Source organism: Chelon labrosus (genome assembly GCF_963514085.1).
Source record: "Chelon labrosus genome assembly, chromosome: 22".
Taxonomy (NCBI): Eukaryota; Metazoa; Chordata; class Actinopteri; order Mugiliformes; family Mugilidae; genus Chelon; species Chelon labrosus.
The window spans coordinates 9,287,332-9,308,409 of record NC_140355.1 but is presented as its reverse complement, the minus strand read 5'-3'; the positions used below and the strand labels follow the sequence as shown (position 1 = coordinate 9,308,409).

The 21,078-nt window shown below is 41.1% G+C and overlaps 1 protein-coding gene across 1 annotated transcript in view; it reads left to right on the top strand.

Annotated features, from left to right (window-relative positions):
- mmp17a (matrix metallopeptidase 17a) overlaps positions 1–21,078 on the top strand; it is a gene marked incomplete at its 3' end in the record, with an annotated part of 82,313 nt that overhangs the window by 46,890 nt on the left and 14,345 nt on the right. Inside the window, exons 3-4 of the mRNA XM_084572480.1 lie at positions 61–196; positions 14,718–15,004. Coding sequence (XP_084428606.1) covers positions 61–196; positions 14,718–15,004 — 423 coding nt within the window. The remainder of the gene's footprint in view (positions 1–60; positions 197–14,717; positions 15,005–21,078) is intronic.

Sequence of the window (21,078 nt, the reverse complement as noted above, 5' to 3'; positions counted from 1 at the left end):
AAATAAGGAACCTGAATATTTCCCTTAGTTTCCATCACTTTTATGTCTCCTCTCTTTCAGACCAGGCCACACTAGGTCTAATGAAAACACCCAGATGTTCTCTGCCAGATGTGTCAGAGGCCGAGGCGACGGTGGGGCGCAGGAAACGAAGCTCGAACCCTCAGAACAAATGGAATAAGAGGCACCTGTCCTGGAGGTAGGGGGCATTTAAAGTCTATTAAATGATGACGATATCAAAAATCAAAAAAAATATCCTTACCAACAATGAATCACGCTGATCCAAGATCATTCAACAGTTACGTATCTGATAACGCTAAGGGCTTAAGGAGCCTTCACGTGTGTCTAGTCTTGGCAGTGAGCGGTATCTTGCTGTTCAGTAGCCGTGGTTTGAATTGGCCACTTCTTGTATGTGCTCATGTTCAGGCGATCACAACATAATAATAAGAGACATTTAAGTCTAAAACCTAAATACAAAGTCCTTTCTTTAGACTTTCTTATATGTTTTTTGAGAATGTGTATGTCTGCATAAGCAGTGTGTAAAACCGCAAATTACGAAAGTCACCTGCTGCTTCTGAAGATGTATCCAATTCATCCATTTGACTGGTGGGAACAAAACACTTGAATCCATTGTACAATAAACTACTGACTTTTTAAACTTTTCTTTTAATCATACTACATTTTTTGTAGTATTTGTACTGTTTGTGTTTTATAGTTCAGTCTGTATCAAAGGAGGCTTTAAGTTACATATTTCGTATATGTCCACCTAACCCAAATCTGTGCAAACCTGCAAGCAAGAAAAAAAAAAAATCATTGCTGCATTTAGTTCAAATCGATCTCCATTTTAATGATTTAATTGCGGTTAGTAAAATCCCTGGATTAAATCCTTTAATACTTTCCGTTTCCAGTGGAAGCTTGAGGCTTTAACCCTGTAAGACTTGGTGTAGCGATGCAAGCTTTAAGTTTTTACACAAAACCAGATCTTGTCAGATGACGCAGCGTGGCCAGAGCTGATCCACTGAAGGCACCACCAGGCCTAAAGTCAGACGTCTTGTTGCATTTCAGATTTAAAGCAAAGTCTTATTCGGTGACCTGCAGCATCCGTGGAAACACACACTGGTTCTACTTATTCCTTATCAGTAAAAGTTTTCTCTGCCTGTCCACTAGATTTATCTTTGACCTGTTAGTTCATAACAAGCACTTCACATTCAGCGACATTATGTGTGCTGTCACGTGTGTGAGATATTTTGGATTTGGCTTGATTTTCTTTTAGATGCTGCACAAACAAAATCATTCTTGTTGTGCATAAAATGTGAAAAGATCTTAAATACTTGTGAAAATTCACTTCAGTGTAATAAGTGGTACAGAGAGGTTGTTTTTGTACAGTAATTACATCTCTTGGATGCAGCACGACTCAGAGACCAGAGCCGTTTGTATGGTTCCTGGAGAGCGAAGGCTGCGTCATAGAGTCATTCTGCTGTTTACACAGTACATGATAAAATGATGCGGGCATGTTAAAAGCAGCTGGGCCATCTGCCGGGGATACAGCTTAGTGTAAAACAGGAGAGGAGGAGGAGGCAGTGGAACATATGGCTTGCCTGCTGATTCACACACGCTATCAGGGCAGTTCAACAAGGAGATGATCTAAGGTGGTGTCAGCAGCTTCGTGTAGCCTGCGAGTACCCTTGCAACGAAACCCACAGCAACCTACACATTGATGTAGTAGATGCAAGTACGCAGGCACTCCACGGGACGTGCAGCAGTTTAAGAAAAAAACACATTTTAGTCGCACCTATGCACATGTACTCAAAGAGTAACTGTCGAATATAAATACGCCCACTCTCTTCCTCCCCCCACGAACCTGGATTTCTTTCTTATGTTCTCTCTGTTCCTGCTGGCGAGAGGTCTCTGTAAAGGGTCAGTGCTTCTCAGTCAGCCCTAACTTTTGATGCAGACTCCTTGCGTTTTTTTTTTCTCCTTTCATGGGCAGTGATCTCTCTCAGATTTAAGCCAGCTGTGTTGCCTCTGATGAGAGAAGTCAACCCAGACTTCCACAGGAACCAGTGTCAGTGTTGTGGTATCTTTCCATCCACCGCACAGCGCCGAACCTCACCAGGGCTGATTTGGAAGTGTTTAAAACTCTTTTCCTCCTGCTAACAGGAGGAGATCTTTTTGACTTTTGTATGTGATATATAGTTGAGAGCGTACCACAGGTGTTATTTAGTTAAAACCTGACCGGAAACCTCAATCTCTTGAATCGGCTTACATAAAAACATACATAAAAACTAGGTACATATTTTAAGCTTTACAGTGCAGAGAGACACATCTGGGATAGTAATGGATAGTGGCTGAATGACAAGCACTATCTGGAGTGGTTGTTATCGGCTCCAGTGGCTGTGTCACAGCTGGAAAGTTGTCCGGCTTCCACCTCATCTGATAAATTCCAGGATCAGTCACAGGATGTGTGTTTTGTAATTTCACAACTAGCTAGTCACGACTGCTGGTTGGTTTGGTTGTGAAATTTGGTTCCTACATCTATGACATGGCATATGTCACTCATTATCCCATATACACTGATCAGCCACAACATTAAAACCACCTTCCTAATATTGTGTAGGTGTCCCTTGTGCCTCCAGAACAGTTGAGACTCATCAGAGAATGGACATGGGCCTTCTGAGAGTGGTGTTTGGCAACAGGATGTTGTTAGTGGGGGCCTTTGGGTCCTATGGGTTGAGGGAAGGGGCCTCTATGGATCAGACTTGTTCCAGTGCATCCCACAGATACTTGATCAGTTTGGGATCCAGTGAATTTGGAGGCCAGGTCAACACATTGTGCTGTTCTTCATGTTTTTTTGAGTTGTTCCTAAACTGTTTTTGTGTGTGTGTCTGTGTCAGGCTGCATCCTGCTGGGGATGGCTGCTGACATCAAGGAGTGTCATTGCTATGGGGTGGGGGTGCCTGGTCTGGTCTAGGTGGGTGCTACATGTCTAAGTAACGTCCGCATGAATGCCAGGTCCAAAAGTTTCTCCCCAGAACATTGAATTGTCACAAGATGGTCAATGTTACTTACTTATTTACAGTCATAATGTTGTTTAAGCCGTCCGGATCTAATGTCAAGTTGGAATGTGAACCTTAGGAATAAATACCTGCAACTGATTCCCACTGACTCGCAGCGCTGAATGGACATTTTTTCAGACAGTGTTACAGTATTCGAAGGAAGATTTGAAGTTGCAAAGTTTATCATTTGTCATGATGCTGTATATCTAACTCTTGCTGTCAGATAAATGCTGAGATTTTTTGGCACAAACAAAGATTAAACCTTGAAAAAATGTACAGTAAATCTGTTCAGTGTCGCTTTGTATTCACTCTACCTTCTATGCAGTGGTCACAAAACAAAATTAGATGCTGTGCCACAACACACAGTGGGTCTGGATTTAGAAGTTTTACTTTTATTTTATTTAGTTCTATTAACTTTTAAGGTTCTTCTCTCATTAACACTTTTTTTTTCAAGTGTAAGTGATTAAATTACTTGGAGAAGGGTGTTTACAGCTGACAGGTCAGCACACCATCTTAATTTAGTGAGGTGTTGGTTTGCCAGAAGCTGCAGTGCGTACCTGACAGCTGGAACACGGTGAAACAGGCAACGCGTAGGCTGTTAAAACATTGGCTTCAAAATATGTGATGCTGGGATATTGTTTGCAAGGAAAGTGGGTTTAGTTTGAAAGTGATGTGTAAAGCCTTTAAGGTTTGATTGTTGTTTATCAAGACACATAAACTCGCTCTACGTCTGAAAGCTTGGTGGCAGACTGCAGTTATGTTTTGTTGCTGGGTAAGCGGGAAAGCCGTTTGTGCCAGCTGCCTCCACATTTGTGATGATGTGCTGTGATGGAAGGCCGTTTTGCCACAGTAATGGTGGTGAGAACAGGATGCTGGGCTTTTTCAGCAGCTGTCGGACAGACGAGATAGATAAAATGTATAAATTCCTCCTCTTATCTGACACATTCGTTGAAGGAAAACAAGCTATCTGAACCTAGTTTTTACATTAAACAAACTACAGTATGCATATCAGTGTGTGTTTAGCACAGTAACAGATGCATGTGGGCACAAAGGAGAGCAAGCAGTGCACCTTTTAGTGGCGAACAACTGGTTAAACAAGTATTTATGTGCTTGAGGAAAGTTTTATTTGGGCCAGACCAAACTGCAGTTAAGGAGACGCACAGGCCAGGAGCCTGCGGAGGAGTGATGAAACGGGGAGATCTAAGGTACTGTAGGACACAAGGAAAGAAAAGTGAAAGCAAGATGCGGTGGGAAAGCAGGACATCAGGGCACTGGAGGATTGAAGAAATGGGTCGATAAGCAAGAACTCTCAGCAGACAGGAAGGCCGTGATAGCGAGAGTCTGTGAGGAGGCTGTGGTACTTGAAGGCAGACAGAAAACGGAGTAGAGCTCGGGCTGGTGGTAGCAGGATGAAGATGATTGGACGATGCTCTGCAAATACAAACACTTCATTAGGACTACACTTCATGTTTATTTTGTCTTTATCGTGATATGTAGGATATGAGGGTGCAATATGACCACACAGAAACGCCAACCGAACTCGGCCGTAAGAGGGCTGGTGGTTTGCATACAGCTCTCGCCCAGCGTTCTTTTCCTTGGTTTTGTGTCGCTCCTTTCGCTCTTGGTTGGTTTTCGGCTGACTCACTGTGAATTGAGGGCAGAGTGAGTCAGGAGGTGTTCATCTTCGCAACAAAGCAACAAAAGAAACATAAATTTGAAGTTGAACGGGTGCACACAGAAGACTCTTCATGTTCAAATATGCAAATAATTTCACAATGACTTGATCATCTAGGATAACTGTACTGTAAGCCTGCGGATCAGCATGATTCAGGAGAGGTCAGCTTTGTATGACGTTCGTAGCGCTTCCTAGCCTCCCAGCTAGTAGTAGCTCGTCCACTTTCCCTTTTTAATCAACAAATACAGACCACTGCCACCTGCTGGCATGAAGAATTATTTCCTCTTAAGCTGAGGCGGACTTGACTGTGCCAGCTGGTCATTAGCAGCAGTCTTTGCACTCTTTGCAGTGCAACTGTTTGGTCCAGACATCACAGTCCACCTTTGTTGCTGGTGGTTCTTTTTTGTCGGCGTGTCCAGGCCTTTTTGAAGATGTGGTGCAGACATGAAAAGATACTGAAAAACATTATTTATGCTCCGTATCAAAAAACAACTAATGTTTGTGTCCATGGACAGAAATCTCTTAAATAACATTCTGTTTCATGAATTCTTAAGAGAACGTTGTTGGTCCCCTGGCTGAGCGTCTAGGCCCAAAGTGTGGCTGACATTTGTGGTTTTGAATGGGATTTTTCATCCACTCCATGAATTACCAGGAAATCCGGTTCTGACAGTCATGCTAAAATGAAATTTGTAGTAACTTAATTTATTTTTCCAACTGAGGTATCCTTTTTGACAGGTCATGATCTTGAATGTCTCCCTTGCCTCTCCACCCTTCCACTTGGCTACATTAATGGTACATTACTACCGAACGTTGGCATCGCACATAAATGATGGCATAGCATCCAAAATTGCTTCACTGGGATACAGGTCTGGCTCATCCAGCCAGGATTAGCTGAGTAGAGTAAGCTGCTGCAGCACACTGGTTTGCAGCAGCAAAAGCAACTGCTCAGACTGCAAGAGGGATGAGTTCAGAGAGATGATTCACTTGTCACTGGGGGCAGGATGGTTATGGCTTATTGAAAACAAATTACCTGGTGCCTTGTTGAAGTAATCCCGCACATCACTGGAGGCTTTCAGGCAGAGATACAGGCATTGTTGGGGAGGGTCAGAATATGATTGCTCATACGGTCTCACCTGACCTGGAAAAAGCAGGTGGCAGCCATCCAGCATCGCACTGCTCTGAAACTATGGAGTCAACATCTGCTTCAGGGGACCAGCATGCGCACTGCTGTGAGGGCCTGCCGCTTTATGACTGTAACATTTTGCTTTTTCTCATCACGCTCTCTTTCTCTCTGCTTCTCTCCATGCAACTACTGCCAACCTACTGCTGCCAATCACACGCCTTATACAGCCTTCAGCATGGCCCCGCTCGGCTCTTTAAAATAAGGCAGCCTCTCTTTTCAGTCCACTGAAGCCACCTTTCTACTCAATGCTTTCATGTATGTTTAACAGGGCCAACACTGACTAAAAACAGACATATACATATATATACACTGACTTGAGATGTTCCTTTTTTGTCTTTTTTGTCTCTATTTCATGCATTTAATTACTTTCCTCTCTTTTTCCTCCTCTATATTCCAGTCTCAATATGCACCCACACAGCACAGCACACCATTACACACACACAACATACATGACCTCCTATGTTTTGTAGTTGTTCTGTGCCAATTGTTTAATTTGTCTAAAGATATACACTGATGAGCCACAACATTAAAACCACTGACAGGAGAAGTCAATTACATCGACCATCTTGTGACAATAAAAATGTTCTGTTGGGAAACTTTTGGACCTGGCATTCGTGTGAATGTTGCTTAGACATGTACCACCCACCTAGACCAGAGCAGACACCCGCGTCCCCATGTCCATTCTCTGATGAGTCACACCTGTTATGGAGGCACAAAGGACACGTACGTAATATCGGTGTGTGCCAGCCTCGTGTCTTGCAGCAACAGATTTATTCAGCTTTTATTGTAAACCATATTATTTTGGTGCTTTACTGATGTTTGAAGCCATCTCTTACACTGTTAATTCACTGAATACTTACAAATTTCACTATCTCTCATTCCTCCAAGGTCCCTGTTTTGTTGACGCCTCGCAGGGAACATTCACTACAATTTTATCAACAAAAAAAATAACTAGAGAAAGCGGAGAAGCTCAAGCGCTGTTACACCAGCGTTACCTGAACACCCACCTAGACTCGGTCTTAAACAGTCACATTTATATATTTACTGGACGTGTGTTGAACCCGTGTCTCAAAATGAAAAACCTAATATATTGTAATTGAACTGTCAGGTTTTCCAAGACCCGTATTACTTTGAGTCAACATTGCGTAATCTGTAATAAGTCTGTAATGGCAAAACTAATTTCCCTCCTCATTACATATTTATGACTTGCTTTGGCTAAAGACTTTGCAAGGATATGGTTTCATAGGCATTCGCGGTTTTCCATTTGTCGGTTAAGATGTAAAACATTTTAGGAGCACGCAGTGTGGAAAGATCCCCGCAGTCATTTTATTTACAGGGAACACGAAGGTGTATTGCATTAAATTGCAATAATTTAGCTGTATTTGCTAAACTTCCTGTTATTATTTCCATTATCTCAGATTTTAAAGAATATAGTGAGCATTATTAAAACACGTCTGTGTAGCTATTGGACATCCTTGAACCGTTGCTTGTGCAGCATGCATTTTTATGCAGGAGTAAGAGCAGTTTTCTGTTGAAGTGGCCAGCCATCGATTTTCCCAAATAATGCATAAAACTTTGACATCGTCTTATTGATTTAAAGGCAAACAGCTTTCAGCGATCCCCAAAACGTGTGCTTATGTTCATTTAATCGCTTTCGTTTTGTTACGACGTACATTGGAGATTACCTTTTCAGGCAAGAGCCATTAAGAGAATCATCCACAAATCCAATTTCTCAGAAACAAGTATGAGGAGAAATAAAGTAGTGTGTTAACCAGTTGTTGACAGGATATGTGATAAAAGGGTTTGAGTGTCTTTTAAAAATTAGCGCAGTTGCCCTTTATGTGGTATCTAACACAGATGGGAACTTCATTATATTCAGTAAAAAGACAATAAACACATGTCCAGATCAGAAGAGGTGTCTGATACAAAGACTAGATCACGTAGAATTTGCTCAGTTTTTGATCATCTAGGATATTAACGCTCAAATTTAAATGCAATGCCTGAATAAAAGCTTGAATATCTGTTTAATCATCAAGAGCACTGTGACATTGACTTATAAGTTTCATCTCTTTGCTTGCTTACTCCCATTCCTCCTTCATTTTCTTTCTTCCTCCTCTTCCATCCTCATTTTGCCAAGTTAAGCACCGTGGCAAAAGATCCACTGTCTGTCCCGGACTGCCCGCTCAGTCCGGGGCCGTTCTTTGATGTAAGCAGTTCTTTATGTAGGTATTATATTTGATTGATGTGGAAGCGTCTGACAGTACACTCTGTTCTCAGACATTTATTTGTGAGTCAATGATGCTCACTCAGACGCTCTCTTGCTGCTAAACAGCTCTTCAGTCACCGAGGCGCTATATGCTGCAGCCAAAATGTCCTGCATCTGCACTTTTCTGTTCTCCAAACTCTGTTGGCTCATGTGCTAGTCACACTCTAGCTGCTCGTGAGTCGCAGTCATAAAACTTCAGAGGAAGTAGACGTTTATGCTGTGATCACACAGAGATGCCTGAGTAAAGCTCATAGTGCTATGCTTGAGGTTCCTTTACTGCCCTGAACAATTTCAGTGTTTTTTCCCCTCCTAAGTGGCTATGTAAAAGAAATATTAAGGTTGCCAACTGCCATGTTTTTGGAATGAGTGACTTGGTTTAAGGCTCAGTTTCATGGGAAAACAAATCTCAAGCCAAATAAGAAGAAGCCTCAAAGCGCCTCCTGTGCAATATAATGTAGGTTAAACAAGCATACTTGAAGAATACACACAGACCTCTCCACAATTGCAAGGCGCCTTTTATTTACAGTATGTTTGAATTTCACGTATGCACACACACTGATCAGCCACAACATTAAAACGCTGACAGGAGAAGTAAATAACATAGACCATCTTGTGACAATACAATGTTCTGCTGGGAAACTTTTGGACCAGGCATTTGTGTGGATGTTACTTAGACACGTACCACCCTCGTAGACCAGACCAGACACCCCCAGCCCATAGCAATGACACTCCTTGATGGCAGCAGCCATCCCCAGCAGGATGCAGCCTGACACAGACACACACACACAAAAACGGTTTAGCAACAACTCCATAAACAGCACAAGGTGTTGACCTGGCCTCCAAATTCACTAGATCCCAAACTGATCAAGTATCTGTGGGATGCACTGGAACAAGCCTGATCCACAGAAGCCCCTCCTCTCAACCCATAGGACCCAAAGGCCCCCCACTAACAAGATTCTGTTGCCAGACACCACAGGACACCCTCAAAGGCCCATGTCCATTCTCTTATGAAACAGAACTTTTTCAGGCACAAGGGAGACCTACACAATATTAGGACGGTGGTCATAATGTTGACGCCTGATCGTTGTATGTTACAGACTAAGACTTAGAGGGGTGTTTTTATCTTACTCTTATCCAGTGGATCCAATTCTACTACGTTTAGTTAAGTTTATTATTACTGGTCTCACAGCAGTGTATTTGCCATGATGACATTATTTATTGGCAGCTGTGGCTCAGGTGGTGTAGCGGGGGAAACTCTAATCACTGGGTTGACTTTCCATCCCCGGCCCCTTCACATGCTGAAGACACTGAGCCCAAGTCAAAGATCCCGCTGGCAGATAAGTACCTGGCCTTTCAACAGGCAAATTCGTATAGAGTATGACTTCTCTGGTTATTATTGTAACTATCAAAATATAGAAGCAGGTAGCCTAGCAGCAATGTAGACACATTTCATTGTACCATGAAAAACGTAAGTTTTCATAACAAGGATTTTGTCTGCAGATTCATGCTGAATATTATTTATTATTTGTGGTATCATGGCACTTACTGTTTTTTTCCTTTAAATGAAATAAAATCACACTCCATCAAGGCTACCTTCTCTGAATCTGAAATGCGGTGACTCTGATTTTAACGCATATTACATGTCAGCCGGGCAGATCTCGGGGAAGGGTTTGTTATATGGATATCAGCGCACAATATTTGGCATCTAGTCGTTGACCTTTTCTCTCCTCACTGGTAACATTAAGCTCTGCACTACAGGGAGTGGGGAGTGATGATAATATCTCCCCCCATGGGGAGAGTAGGCTCTTCATAGGTGGATGTGAGAACTGAAGTGGGGTTTAATGAGCAGCAGTAGCAAGTGTTAGCATAGGTTTCAGACTGTGTTTGCAGCAAGCAAAAAAAAAAAAAAAAAAAGAAAACACTGAGCAGATCAGTGGCAGCTTAAAATAATAGTCTGACATTTTGGGACATTCATCTTCTTTTTAGTAGTAATAACAGAAGGTCAATACCACTGTCGTCACTGCATACTAATTACAAGATAGAACCAGTGTGCAATTAGCTTAATTTGAAGTTGTGACCGGAAGCAAACTGCTACATTAACTCTCAACAAACAGAGCCTCCCAGCCCTTCTAGAGCTGACTCATTATATCTTGTTTGTTGAATCTGTACAAAAACACTTTAAAAGAAAGTGTGAAGACTACAAATTGAGATTTTACAGTGCTGAAACCATTTTTTATTTTTATTTTTTTGGAAATATGCACTGACTTTCTGGAGACTTTCTGGAGTTAGGTCAGGAAACCTGCCGAGACGTGCAAGAAAGTGAGTGACTGTATTTTCCAAAATGTCAAAGTATTAACTACCTTGATAGAAAGGTTGTATTGGATAGAGGCGGCAGTGAGAGGAGTGAGTGAGTGTATCAGCAGGCTCGAGCCGATCCGCTGAACTGGCTTATAGGTTTTACTTCGCTAGACAGTGAAAACGTAGAGTGCATATGTAAAATTGAAGCCAACATGTCCAAATCTAAACATCTATAGATGAAAAATACATTTAAATAAACTATTTTTTATACATTAATATAAAAAATTTGAGTACCTTTCGCAATATTCTTAAAGTCTTTAAGAAAATGTTATAAATGGTAACATATTCAAACAATTTAGGACCAAACTCTGGGATTAACGTGCATCTTGGGCGATCTGCTCAGAGCACATCGGTTCGCGCTTGACATGTATCTCCACTGGGTCTCGAGTGACCGTTTGTGATAGGATCTCAGTTTTATGCTCTATGTTCATATAAAGATGTCATATGGAAAGCATCAAGGGTTTGAGTTATGTGGAAAATGGTTCAAACAGCTGTTGTCTCAATGAATGATCGCTATCACTCTCAATGTCCTGCACAAAAGGAATTCAAAAGCTTTCTCTTCAGGTGTTGGCTCGATTACAAGCAACCTTTTTTCTTCTCGTGATAACTTTCAAAACAAGATGTAGAGGGGAAAAATGAATGAGGCCAAGGTCCACTTATGCAGACTACTCATCTGTAGCCTACTGTAGGCAGTCCTTAAAATGACACATTGGGTTCACACTGCTAAAAAATGCAGCACAAACCTCCAAATGTGGCCTGACTCATCAGATCTCATCAATGCTTCGTCAGTCGGAGCTGCCCATGTGTGATCGGCTCACCCAGGACGTATGTTAATACCAGGTGTGAACAGAGCCAAGATTAGTTAATTGTCTATTTCCAAGTACGTAAAGTAACACATCAAAGCAGATATAAGTCAAATTTACTGTATGTGCCAAGTCAATCTGTAAAATAGAAATAAATATAAATAATACGACAACTCTTGTAATAACTTTTCTATTTGCTATTTCAATTTTTATTGTACAATAAAATGTAGAAAACGATTTGCCTCAGAGTTATGCTTGCATGATGAAATGAAAATAACTGAAATGTTCAGGCAGGGTTTATAATTGAATGTTATATAAAAAAATATGCTGTCTCGTGTATATGTGTGTGTATTTTTATTTATTTTCCGGTGGAATGGAATAAAGTGATCTTTGATGTAGTAATAGGGCTTATTTTCTTCTTCATAATAAACGTGGAGGTAACAACCTTTCGCAGTAGAGCACAGAGATCCCAAAAAACCCTATAGCAGTGTAGATTTAATGAGGACGAGCTGTTGAATAAACATCAGATCTAATCAATAAGGTTGTTAAAATGAAGGCGTAAGATTGACACCCCAACAAGGTCCATGTCACGTCTGCGAAGATGATCCAATTTATAGGAGGCACCTCAGGGAAATGCTACTCGCCTCATTTTCCATGCACCTATAGTCTCCTTATGTAAACACAACCTGTTCCCAGAGACTCCTCAGTTCATCTGAGATGCAGGGCAGGAATGCTCTGACCTTGGCGGACGTACCTGCAATTACACGCCCGCAAGTCGATGCGCTCACCATTTGGATGCACACTGACAAAACCGCGCATTCTGCCTCTCCATCTTTCTCTCTCATAAACCTTCCCTCCGACACACAGAGACGTACGCGTTCTCACACCCTCGTCTGTTTGAATTAGGACTAATAAGCAGGTGGACTGTCTGTGGTGGGTGAGCCATTTGCAGTGACCTTGGCTAACGGTGGTTAGCGGTGAGGGTCGGATGCTCAGGCAGTATGAATAAGTGGGCTCCACGCTCTTGCAAACAAATCAAAGCAAGGCAAATTTAGTCTTACTGTGCACCATGAGTTTCCCACAGAATAGATGATCCGATTAGATTATGAAGTGACATGCTGCATAAATTTGCATATTAATGCTCAGTACTCCATTTTCCGTCCTCCGTATTGCTTTAGCCCAAAAATGCTAACACCGTCCATGTGTTCTGTGACAACGTTGTGTTGATTAGCCACTATAGACGTATCGGCTAATCAACACATTATTTAGCAGCAATAATTAAGTCACTTGCATCACTGGATGTGTTAAAGGTGTTGTGTTAACAGCAGAACAACAGGAAGCTTCACTGCAGTGAGGAGGAGGAGGAGTAAATATCAACTAATGTAATTTTAAATTATGAATGTTAGCAGGCTGTCATGACCTTGATAGGATTTTATTTGAAATTCAGTATGCGGTGTGGTTGGGGACACTTTCCTTTTCCTTTTTTGTAAATGTCAATAAATCATGAAAGAGTTTTCATAAGAGTATTCTTCAACACTTTCAGGAATGGACTGTGAGGATGAGAATCTGATTGAGGATTTTGACTTCGTTTATATTATATTACGCGTTTATTGAGCTATTGTGATTCAGCTGGAGGCATTTTTTAACAAAGTTCGCAGATGTAATGCCAATATCCACTCACATTTTAGCTCAGTTTTGGTCTCCACCAGCAAAAATATCTGGCTCTGTAGCTGCTTCATTGTTCACCTAAACTTGAGTTACAACCTGCGATTAGGTCTCATCTTTTGCTGTTTGCTGTTGAGTAAACAACACCATGAGAACCAACAGAGTCAACCAAACAGTAACAATGTTGGTTAGAAGAAAAAAAAAAAAGGCTTTATTGAATTAAGTTTGTATTGTATAATAAAATGCCAACGGGCTATTGAAGAGTGGATTAAAGGTAAGCAGTGACGATTGAGAACAAACTGAAACAGACATAAAACAAGACTCGGCTACACGTGTCCTGAGTAGCGATTTGAAAGATTAAAGGGATCTCTCTTGTATGAGCTCCACTGGCAGGTGTTCAGACGTTTGGCATTGACTGTGAAGGTCCAGTGACCCTGAGCTACAAACTGGGTCGTCGGAACAGCTGCTGCTCCACCTCATGTGGGGATGAAAGGGCTGAAATGTAGAAAGCTGGTGTGACTCAGAAGTTGTCAGTAATTTAAACTTTGACATCCTTGGCTGTTAAAAAAACATCAGCAGGTCATCAGGAGGGCCAGGGTTTTTATGGATGAGCAGACCTGTTATGAGGATCTAAATACGGCTCACAACGTTGCTGGATATTGATGTATGTTGGATGCAGAGCCTGCTGGGGCGCGTAGAGAGTTCGTCTTTGAGTGAGATTCAGGTAACAGGAGACCTGGCACACTGATGGTGTATTTAGGTGTTTAACATACCAATCGATAAAAGTCCAGCATTGGGAGGTCATTTTAACTACTTTACATAAGAAATGAACTGAGATAATAACAGAACAGTATCAGCGCCGATATTCATGGGGCCTGATGGATATCACATGATTTTAAAAGTGATTTACTATATTCTTGTGTTGCTATAGTCTTATTTTAGTATTTACGACATTTTTAAAAAAATTTTAATCTGGTGTTTTACCATTACTGTGTGGTGCAGAAGTAAAACTGACATTTCATTACACCACTGCTTCCTACCTGCAAAGCAGCTTCCAAGGAATCCAGCGACCACAGCCTTTAGGCTAGATTTGATCAATTTATGTCAATTTAACATGCATTTATATGAATAAGCTACAACCGCAACTTCCTTGAGATTGCCAAAACAGAGAGCAAAGTAATTGTCACTGTCATGGTCTATATATATATATATGTGTATATCTAACATTGACTGAAACTGACAGGGCTATCTGCCAAATTGTGTGCCTCATTTGATACTCGCTCAGGCAAAATGTTTTAATCAATTACGTAAAAGGCTGCACTAAAAGTCCAACAGAAACAGTCACCTTTATTAGGAGCAAATAAATAAATTAAATGAATCAAAAAACAGGCTGTTCATAACTCAGGTCCTTTTTACAAAGCCTAGCAGAGCCACACTGCAAAATCAGAAAATGTCACCACGAATCACCAGAGACGCTGTCTAAAAGGAGGAAGGTATTTTAGTAACTTGGTGAAATTGTCAAAGTGAAGATCAAGTGTGAGGATTCAGAATGCTTTTGGTTATTTTTCTTTTCAGTAAAAAGACATTTCGTTCACAATATAAAAAAATAATAATAATAATCTGGAATCTGGCACCTAAAAATCTGTATTCCTTCCTTATTCTCTTTCTTACCTCTTTTGTTTAACATATATGTGGTTTGCCTTCCCTCTCCCAGGGTGAGGACCTTTCCTAAAGATTCGGCCCTACTGGGCAGGGACACTGTCCGAGCCCTCATGTACTACGCCTTGAAGGTCTGGAGCGACATCGCACCGCTGAACTTCCACGAGGTGGCCGGCAGTGACGCGGACATTCAGATCGACTTCACCAAGGCCGACCACAATGACGGGTATCCCTTCGACGGGCCGGGGGGAACGGTGGCTCACGCGTTTTTCCCCGGGGAAAGGTTCACAGCGGGAGATACGCACTTTGATGATGACGAAGCCTGGACTTTCAGATCACCAGGTGAGGAAAATCTCTTCTTAAAGTGTGTTAAAAATGCTTACCAGAATATGACTAGCTATGATTAGCCTCTTTCCGTCTTCTGTGCTTCTTTTGGTTCTGACTTTGTGATAAACTCCCAGAGTACTGTAAAATGAGGATACTGAAACAGTAAATCTCTAGAAAACTTAATTAAAAAGTCCTTCAAAACAGTTTTGAACTTCCATACTCACCAGGGATCTTAGAAACTATGTTCCATATTCTATAATTTATATTATATTTGTTAGAACTAAGAATATAACATACTGTATAATGGCTGCAGAGTAGTGCATAAAGCAGCGTTGATTGTTATCACAACCTCATTAGGATGCATAAAGGATGTCCTTTCATTTCCTGCCACAGCCACAAACAAACAATCCACTTTAATGTGCCACTGATACCCATGTAATTTGGTGCTTTTGTAATTAGCAAAAGAAATAGAAGTTCTCTGTCGACTTTTATTGATCCTACTTTGTTGTGCCATGGGGTTTTCACAAGAACAAGAGTATTTTGCATTAGACGGATTGGAGATGATGAAACACCATATTTAAAGTGATTAAAGTGTTTTACCTGACAGCGAAATGTTTCCTTTGATTTATGCCAACCATACGCCAAGAGGAATTTGTCTCCACCAGACCTCGAGGCAGCGCTATAATTTGTGATGTCAACCAACAGCGTCGCCAATGACAATCGATAAAGGAGTCATTTGGACACAATGACACTGTGATGAGATTTTCAGGGCTGCGGTCACACTGTTTTGTGAAGAAGTATCAGTCTGTCTTTATAGTCAGCGACAGTGGTGGAAAGTTAATTTGCTAAGTACTTTCTCAACCGGAGTATTTCTGTTATTCGCTGCATCTCAGAGAAACATACCATACCCGTTACTACAGCACATTTTTTTTGTACATAGTTGCTAGCTACAAGGTTTCAAAACAAAGATTGTTCCCAAAACTTGACATCTCATAAAATACTAAGCATGCTGTACCTTGAAACTGTAAGTCAAAAAATGTACAAAAGTCTGGAAAAAACTGTGTGGTCAACTGTGTGGTCAAATATCTGAGAAGTTTTGAGATATCCTGAAACACCAGGGGAAAAGAGAGTGCTGCTGCTGAGAAAAAGGACAACTCAGGTATAAAAACATCATGCAAATATTTATTAGAGTTTAGGATTTCAACATTTTTCTTCAGTTTCAAATGACGGCATGGTATTAATCTCATAGATTTGAAGGGTTAGGGTTATTAAGCAATAATAAAATGTTAAATGCTGCACAACTTTTGCCTTCCATCCCTTGTTTACGTTGCTACTAACACTTATGTTCTCTCTGAACTGAAGGCCGTTTTTTTAATGCAGGACTCGTAATGGTGTACATTTTTACATTTTAAAGGCTGTAAAATGAGTGGCGGAAAATAGTCCACTCAGCTCAGTTTGCCTTCTCTTTGGTATGGATTAAATAACCTTTGTGGATTTTTTTCACCTTTGTACAGAGCTATGTTAGCTGTTTATATTCCTCTGTAGCTCCCAGCAAGAAACCTGATTGAGCATTTGCCTTGAAATATCAAACCTTTGTTTATATAAAGGACCTATATACTCCACCACTGGTGACTTCCACCTAGAAAAAACCCAGAAGAGGATGATGCTCACTTGATTTATATTGTAGGTTTACTATGCTGCTTCCTCAGAGAGATGGAACCTAAAGCTCAGAGAGGGATATAGATGAGTCAGTGATACCACCAGGACTTGTGTTCATTTCCATTCTTTGCTTTTCCCAGGTAAAGCTGAGAAACATATGTTGGATTTGCTCCAATTAAACCTCTCAGCAGGCTCCAGTGGTTTTATGACATGCTTTAGTAGTTTACAGCATCCTCTACATTGCATGTGTTTTGATTAATGGGAGCAGAGCCGTAAAGGTAGGATGGATCAGAGTAGTGTTCTGAACTTGATGACCCCAATCTATTTATCTCTTCTTAACCCCACGACGGCCTTTTATAGGCAAATGTTAATTTAAAAGGGGGAATTAAAACACGCACAATTTTCTGTTAACTTTCCAGCCACAAATTATTTGACAGTTCTGGCAGCCTGATGGAAAACAGCCATAGTCTTAAAAAGGCAGCCTGTGAAAAGGAGTGAAAAGATGCTGACTGTGAATTGTGTCCCCTGTCGAGGAGACATATTTACTCTTTGTGATAAAGGGTGAATTGTACGTAAAATAAAACGCATCAGACTTTTTCATTTGTAGATCAGGCATCTGCCTCTTCCCTTCTGTCTGTACTCCTTAAAAGAGGCTTTTTTATCGTCACTCGGCGCCAATAAAAGCAACCCTGTTTATTGCTGTCAGTGAAGACTTTAAGTACAGGGTTTGTGTTATTTTAAATATATATATATAGGTATGCTGAAAAAATATATGTGCGCTTTATAAAATATATAGTTGTGTCTGTGTCCTTGCTATCTCTCGCATACTGGCGGAATATGAGACTGTCCACTCAAACGCCTCCAGCAGTTTTACCTCGAGGCTGAGGTGCTCAGTAATTATAGAAATTCAAATCATCGCTTTCTTTCTAACACACTGAAAAGAATAATGGCTTCCCAATTAAGTGTGTAATTCTAAAGCAATTTGGTATTTAAAAGTTTCAGCCTGACATTTATCTCATTTTATAGCGCTAAAGATGCGCTTTTAAAGGCAATAAGCGATCCTCTGCATATGTACTGTACCCACATTTCCGACTGAGACTGAATTGTGCTCAGTTAGACCGCAGCTCGCGATTCTGTCTCAGCATACTTCTATTTAGCTTTTTTTTTCTGGTTCTTAAACCTGCTTTAACTGCCAAATTAAACACTTAGATATTACGATGAAGTAAGTATTGTGAGGAAGATATTATTTTGAGCATACCAGTAACCCGTTTGTACATCTCAGACATTAGAACTGATCCAGAACCATGTTTCTGACCATCTGCAAAATTAAGTCCAATATGTTCCGCTATGTTCGCTGTATATGTCTTGTGTCTGTATATGCCAAATCTGGACATTTGTAAAACTGCAGAGATGGGAAATAATCCTCTCCAGGCTAGTTGCTACAGGACAACCCCTTCATATGCACATAGTCATGCCTTCTATGTATTTCCTACAATGTAAAGTATGTTTTCTCACCACAGGAGCATTATAATGTCTTCATTTTGTCTTGGCTGTAGCTTTTCCTTTATCAGAACACACTGTACCGTACAGGAATGTTTTTGGGGTCTGTTGGTCTGGAAAAGCAGGTTGCATCCTTTTTTACAAAAACTCTTCAATTTTCTGTACCCAAACACCAATTAACCTAACAAGCCTAATGTCTTTGGACCGTGGGAAGTGGCCGGAGAGAACCCACGTGGGCACAGAGAGAACATGCAACCTCCACAAAGAAAGGCCCCAGCCGGCCGGTGGATTCGTACCCGGAACCTTCTTGTTGTGGGGTATTGGTGCTAAACCACAAAATGAAAACATATTAATTTAATTTGTTCCACATCTCCTATTTTGTACAGCAGCCTCCCGGCCTGCTCAGTAGCTTACAGGATCGTTTTCTAGAGATGGCACATTGCCTAATTTAACACATTAATTATTCCCAAACGGGGCTGATGCAGACTTTCCACTCCTCTGTTAATTTTGATTTGCCGTAATAGCTCTTTGTACAGAATTTTCCCTTTGCAACCCAAAATCATAGAGTGCATAGTTGTCTATAAATGTCCTCTGACTCGCTGGAAAGGAAAACTAACACCCAGTACTTTGGGTAGCATATTATTAGCTGATTATCTTCCCTTCTCTGCGGATACGTCAATAAAAACTGCAGCACGGCGGTTCCAGTGATTTTGAAACCATGACACCATAACATAGTGTGTCCACCAGAGAGCTCCCTCAAGTATTTTGTCACATGTCACACTCAGTACATATTTAGATTTTTAAGATTCTTCATAACTAATGAATGAGTGTTTGTTCAAATTCTATTTAGGATTCACTTCTTTTGAGGCCATGTGGAGTTCAGTTAACTTTGATTCATATTTCAACGTCTAATTTTAATTTCTCTGGAAACTTGTTTTTAATAAAAAGAGTCAGGAATATTGATATTATGGCCAGCTTTCCATTTGAGTCTCAGCAAATAAGGACCTGTGTTTTACTGAAGCATGGACTAAAATAAAGGCTTCTCTGTACTTTCTGATAATCTGCATTTGGGTAATAGATGAAACTCTACATGTGAAAAATTCAGCAACGGAACAGTTATGTGGGTCAACAGCAGCTTCAGATATCGCCAGAACAGACTGTTATTTTTGTAAGCACTTCCCAAACTAAGGGTCCATTCACACTTAGTTTGTTGTTGTTGGAGACCGTAAGCATTTCCCCTCCAGGTCAGTTCATTTGGGCTGGTGTGAACACAGAAATCACGCTTCAAGGGCAAATCAGCCAAGCTGAGACAGGTTAGAGCCCTCTTGCAATTGCTCCATGTAGTAAAGTTGCTCAGTGACCACGACAACTGCCCTTATGATTATATGACCAAGCAGTTACCTGATGGTCATATGCCTCCAGAGTACGTCCTCTCCTTTAGATGTGTCTGGCAGCAGCAGTGCAACTTCTGAGAATATACGTCAAAACTCAATGTGATTCGTCAGATTAATTGCAGATGTGCAAATTTGCATAAACCTAGGAGATTTATACTTTAATTCTTTAGTGATCTTTTCATAAAACTCAAATATTCAGGTGTTTGCACTGCATCGCCAGTTTCAAGTCATGCCATAACATGGTCTCTATTGCTAACACTCATGACAGTTGCAATGCTTCAGTAGCAGCATAGTAAGCTACTTTGCATGACTTTTGGGCTGGATATTTAATGGGAGGATGTTTCTCCTTGACAGTTTGTCCAATGTTAAACTCAAAATCAATGATCGTCGTATCAGTCTTTGCTTTTTTTCCATCTCGTAAATTAAAGCGTTGCTCCATCCCAGCACCTCAACCTGTTTTAAACTTTAAAATCCATTTTCTGATAAAAATATTGATCCCATATTCATTTTGGCGCAAGGTAATGCAGGGTCACACTGCATGGATTCACATCAGATGAAAAGGATAGCCCTTGGCGAGTTGTGTTCCTGATTTCTTTTTTTTTTCCCATCTACCTTATGGCACACCATCCTTATTAAACTTTTAACCAGAGGCTGCAGGCTCTGTTTGTAGCATTCTGAATACATCATCCCATATCCCAGGAAGGAGCCCCCCTTAATATGCTATATATTTACTGTACCCCAAAGTAATGAGACCGTGTTGTATATTGAATTATTATACTACCTTTGAAATAGTTCCATTAGTTGAAAATATTACCCAGACATCATGCCAGTAATGATTTTTGTAAAGTCTCTTTTTCCTCACCTTCCCCCCTCTCTCTATCTTTATGCCATGGGTGTCTGACTCAGTGAATCTCTTTCATCCAGCCAAATCTCTCAGCTCTGACTTTGTCCGCAGGCACTGGTATTTTTTTCTGTCAACCTCAGATGGACTGTAAATACGATGACATGGTACTTACTTTGTTCTGAATCCCTGTTCTCTCCCTCGATCCCTCCTTTTATCCACCTTCCCTCCTCTCTACCTCGTGCTCTTGTAGATTAGACCTGGCATTCGGCTTCTGAATATCCCAGGTGTTGTGAGCCCAAGTGCACGTCTGCCGCTGTCCTTTGTCTTTCAACAGAGCACGGCACTAAGATGTTCCCAAGTCGAGGCCAATGTGAGGTTCACAGAATGCAGACTTGATCCAAGCCACCGAGGAACTCTAAGCTAGCTTGGCTTGACACGCTAGCACTCACAGTTTTGTAAATCTAAATCTCGGAACCTCAGGTTTTGTCTCGCTTCGCGGAGCCAGACGAAGAGTTTTTGGAAGCTTTGCCTTTTCTTTTTAGCCAAACATCCAGGGAAATGTGCTTTAATAGCCTGCAGCCTCTGTAGTTGTCTTCCCTCACTTAGGTTTTGATTGGCAGCCCAGAGGCTCAGGCTGTATTACCATAGTTATCTCACTACACCACATTCCTAACAACACTCACAGCCACCGG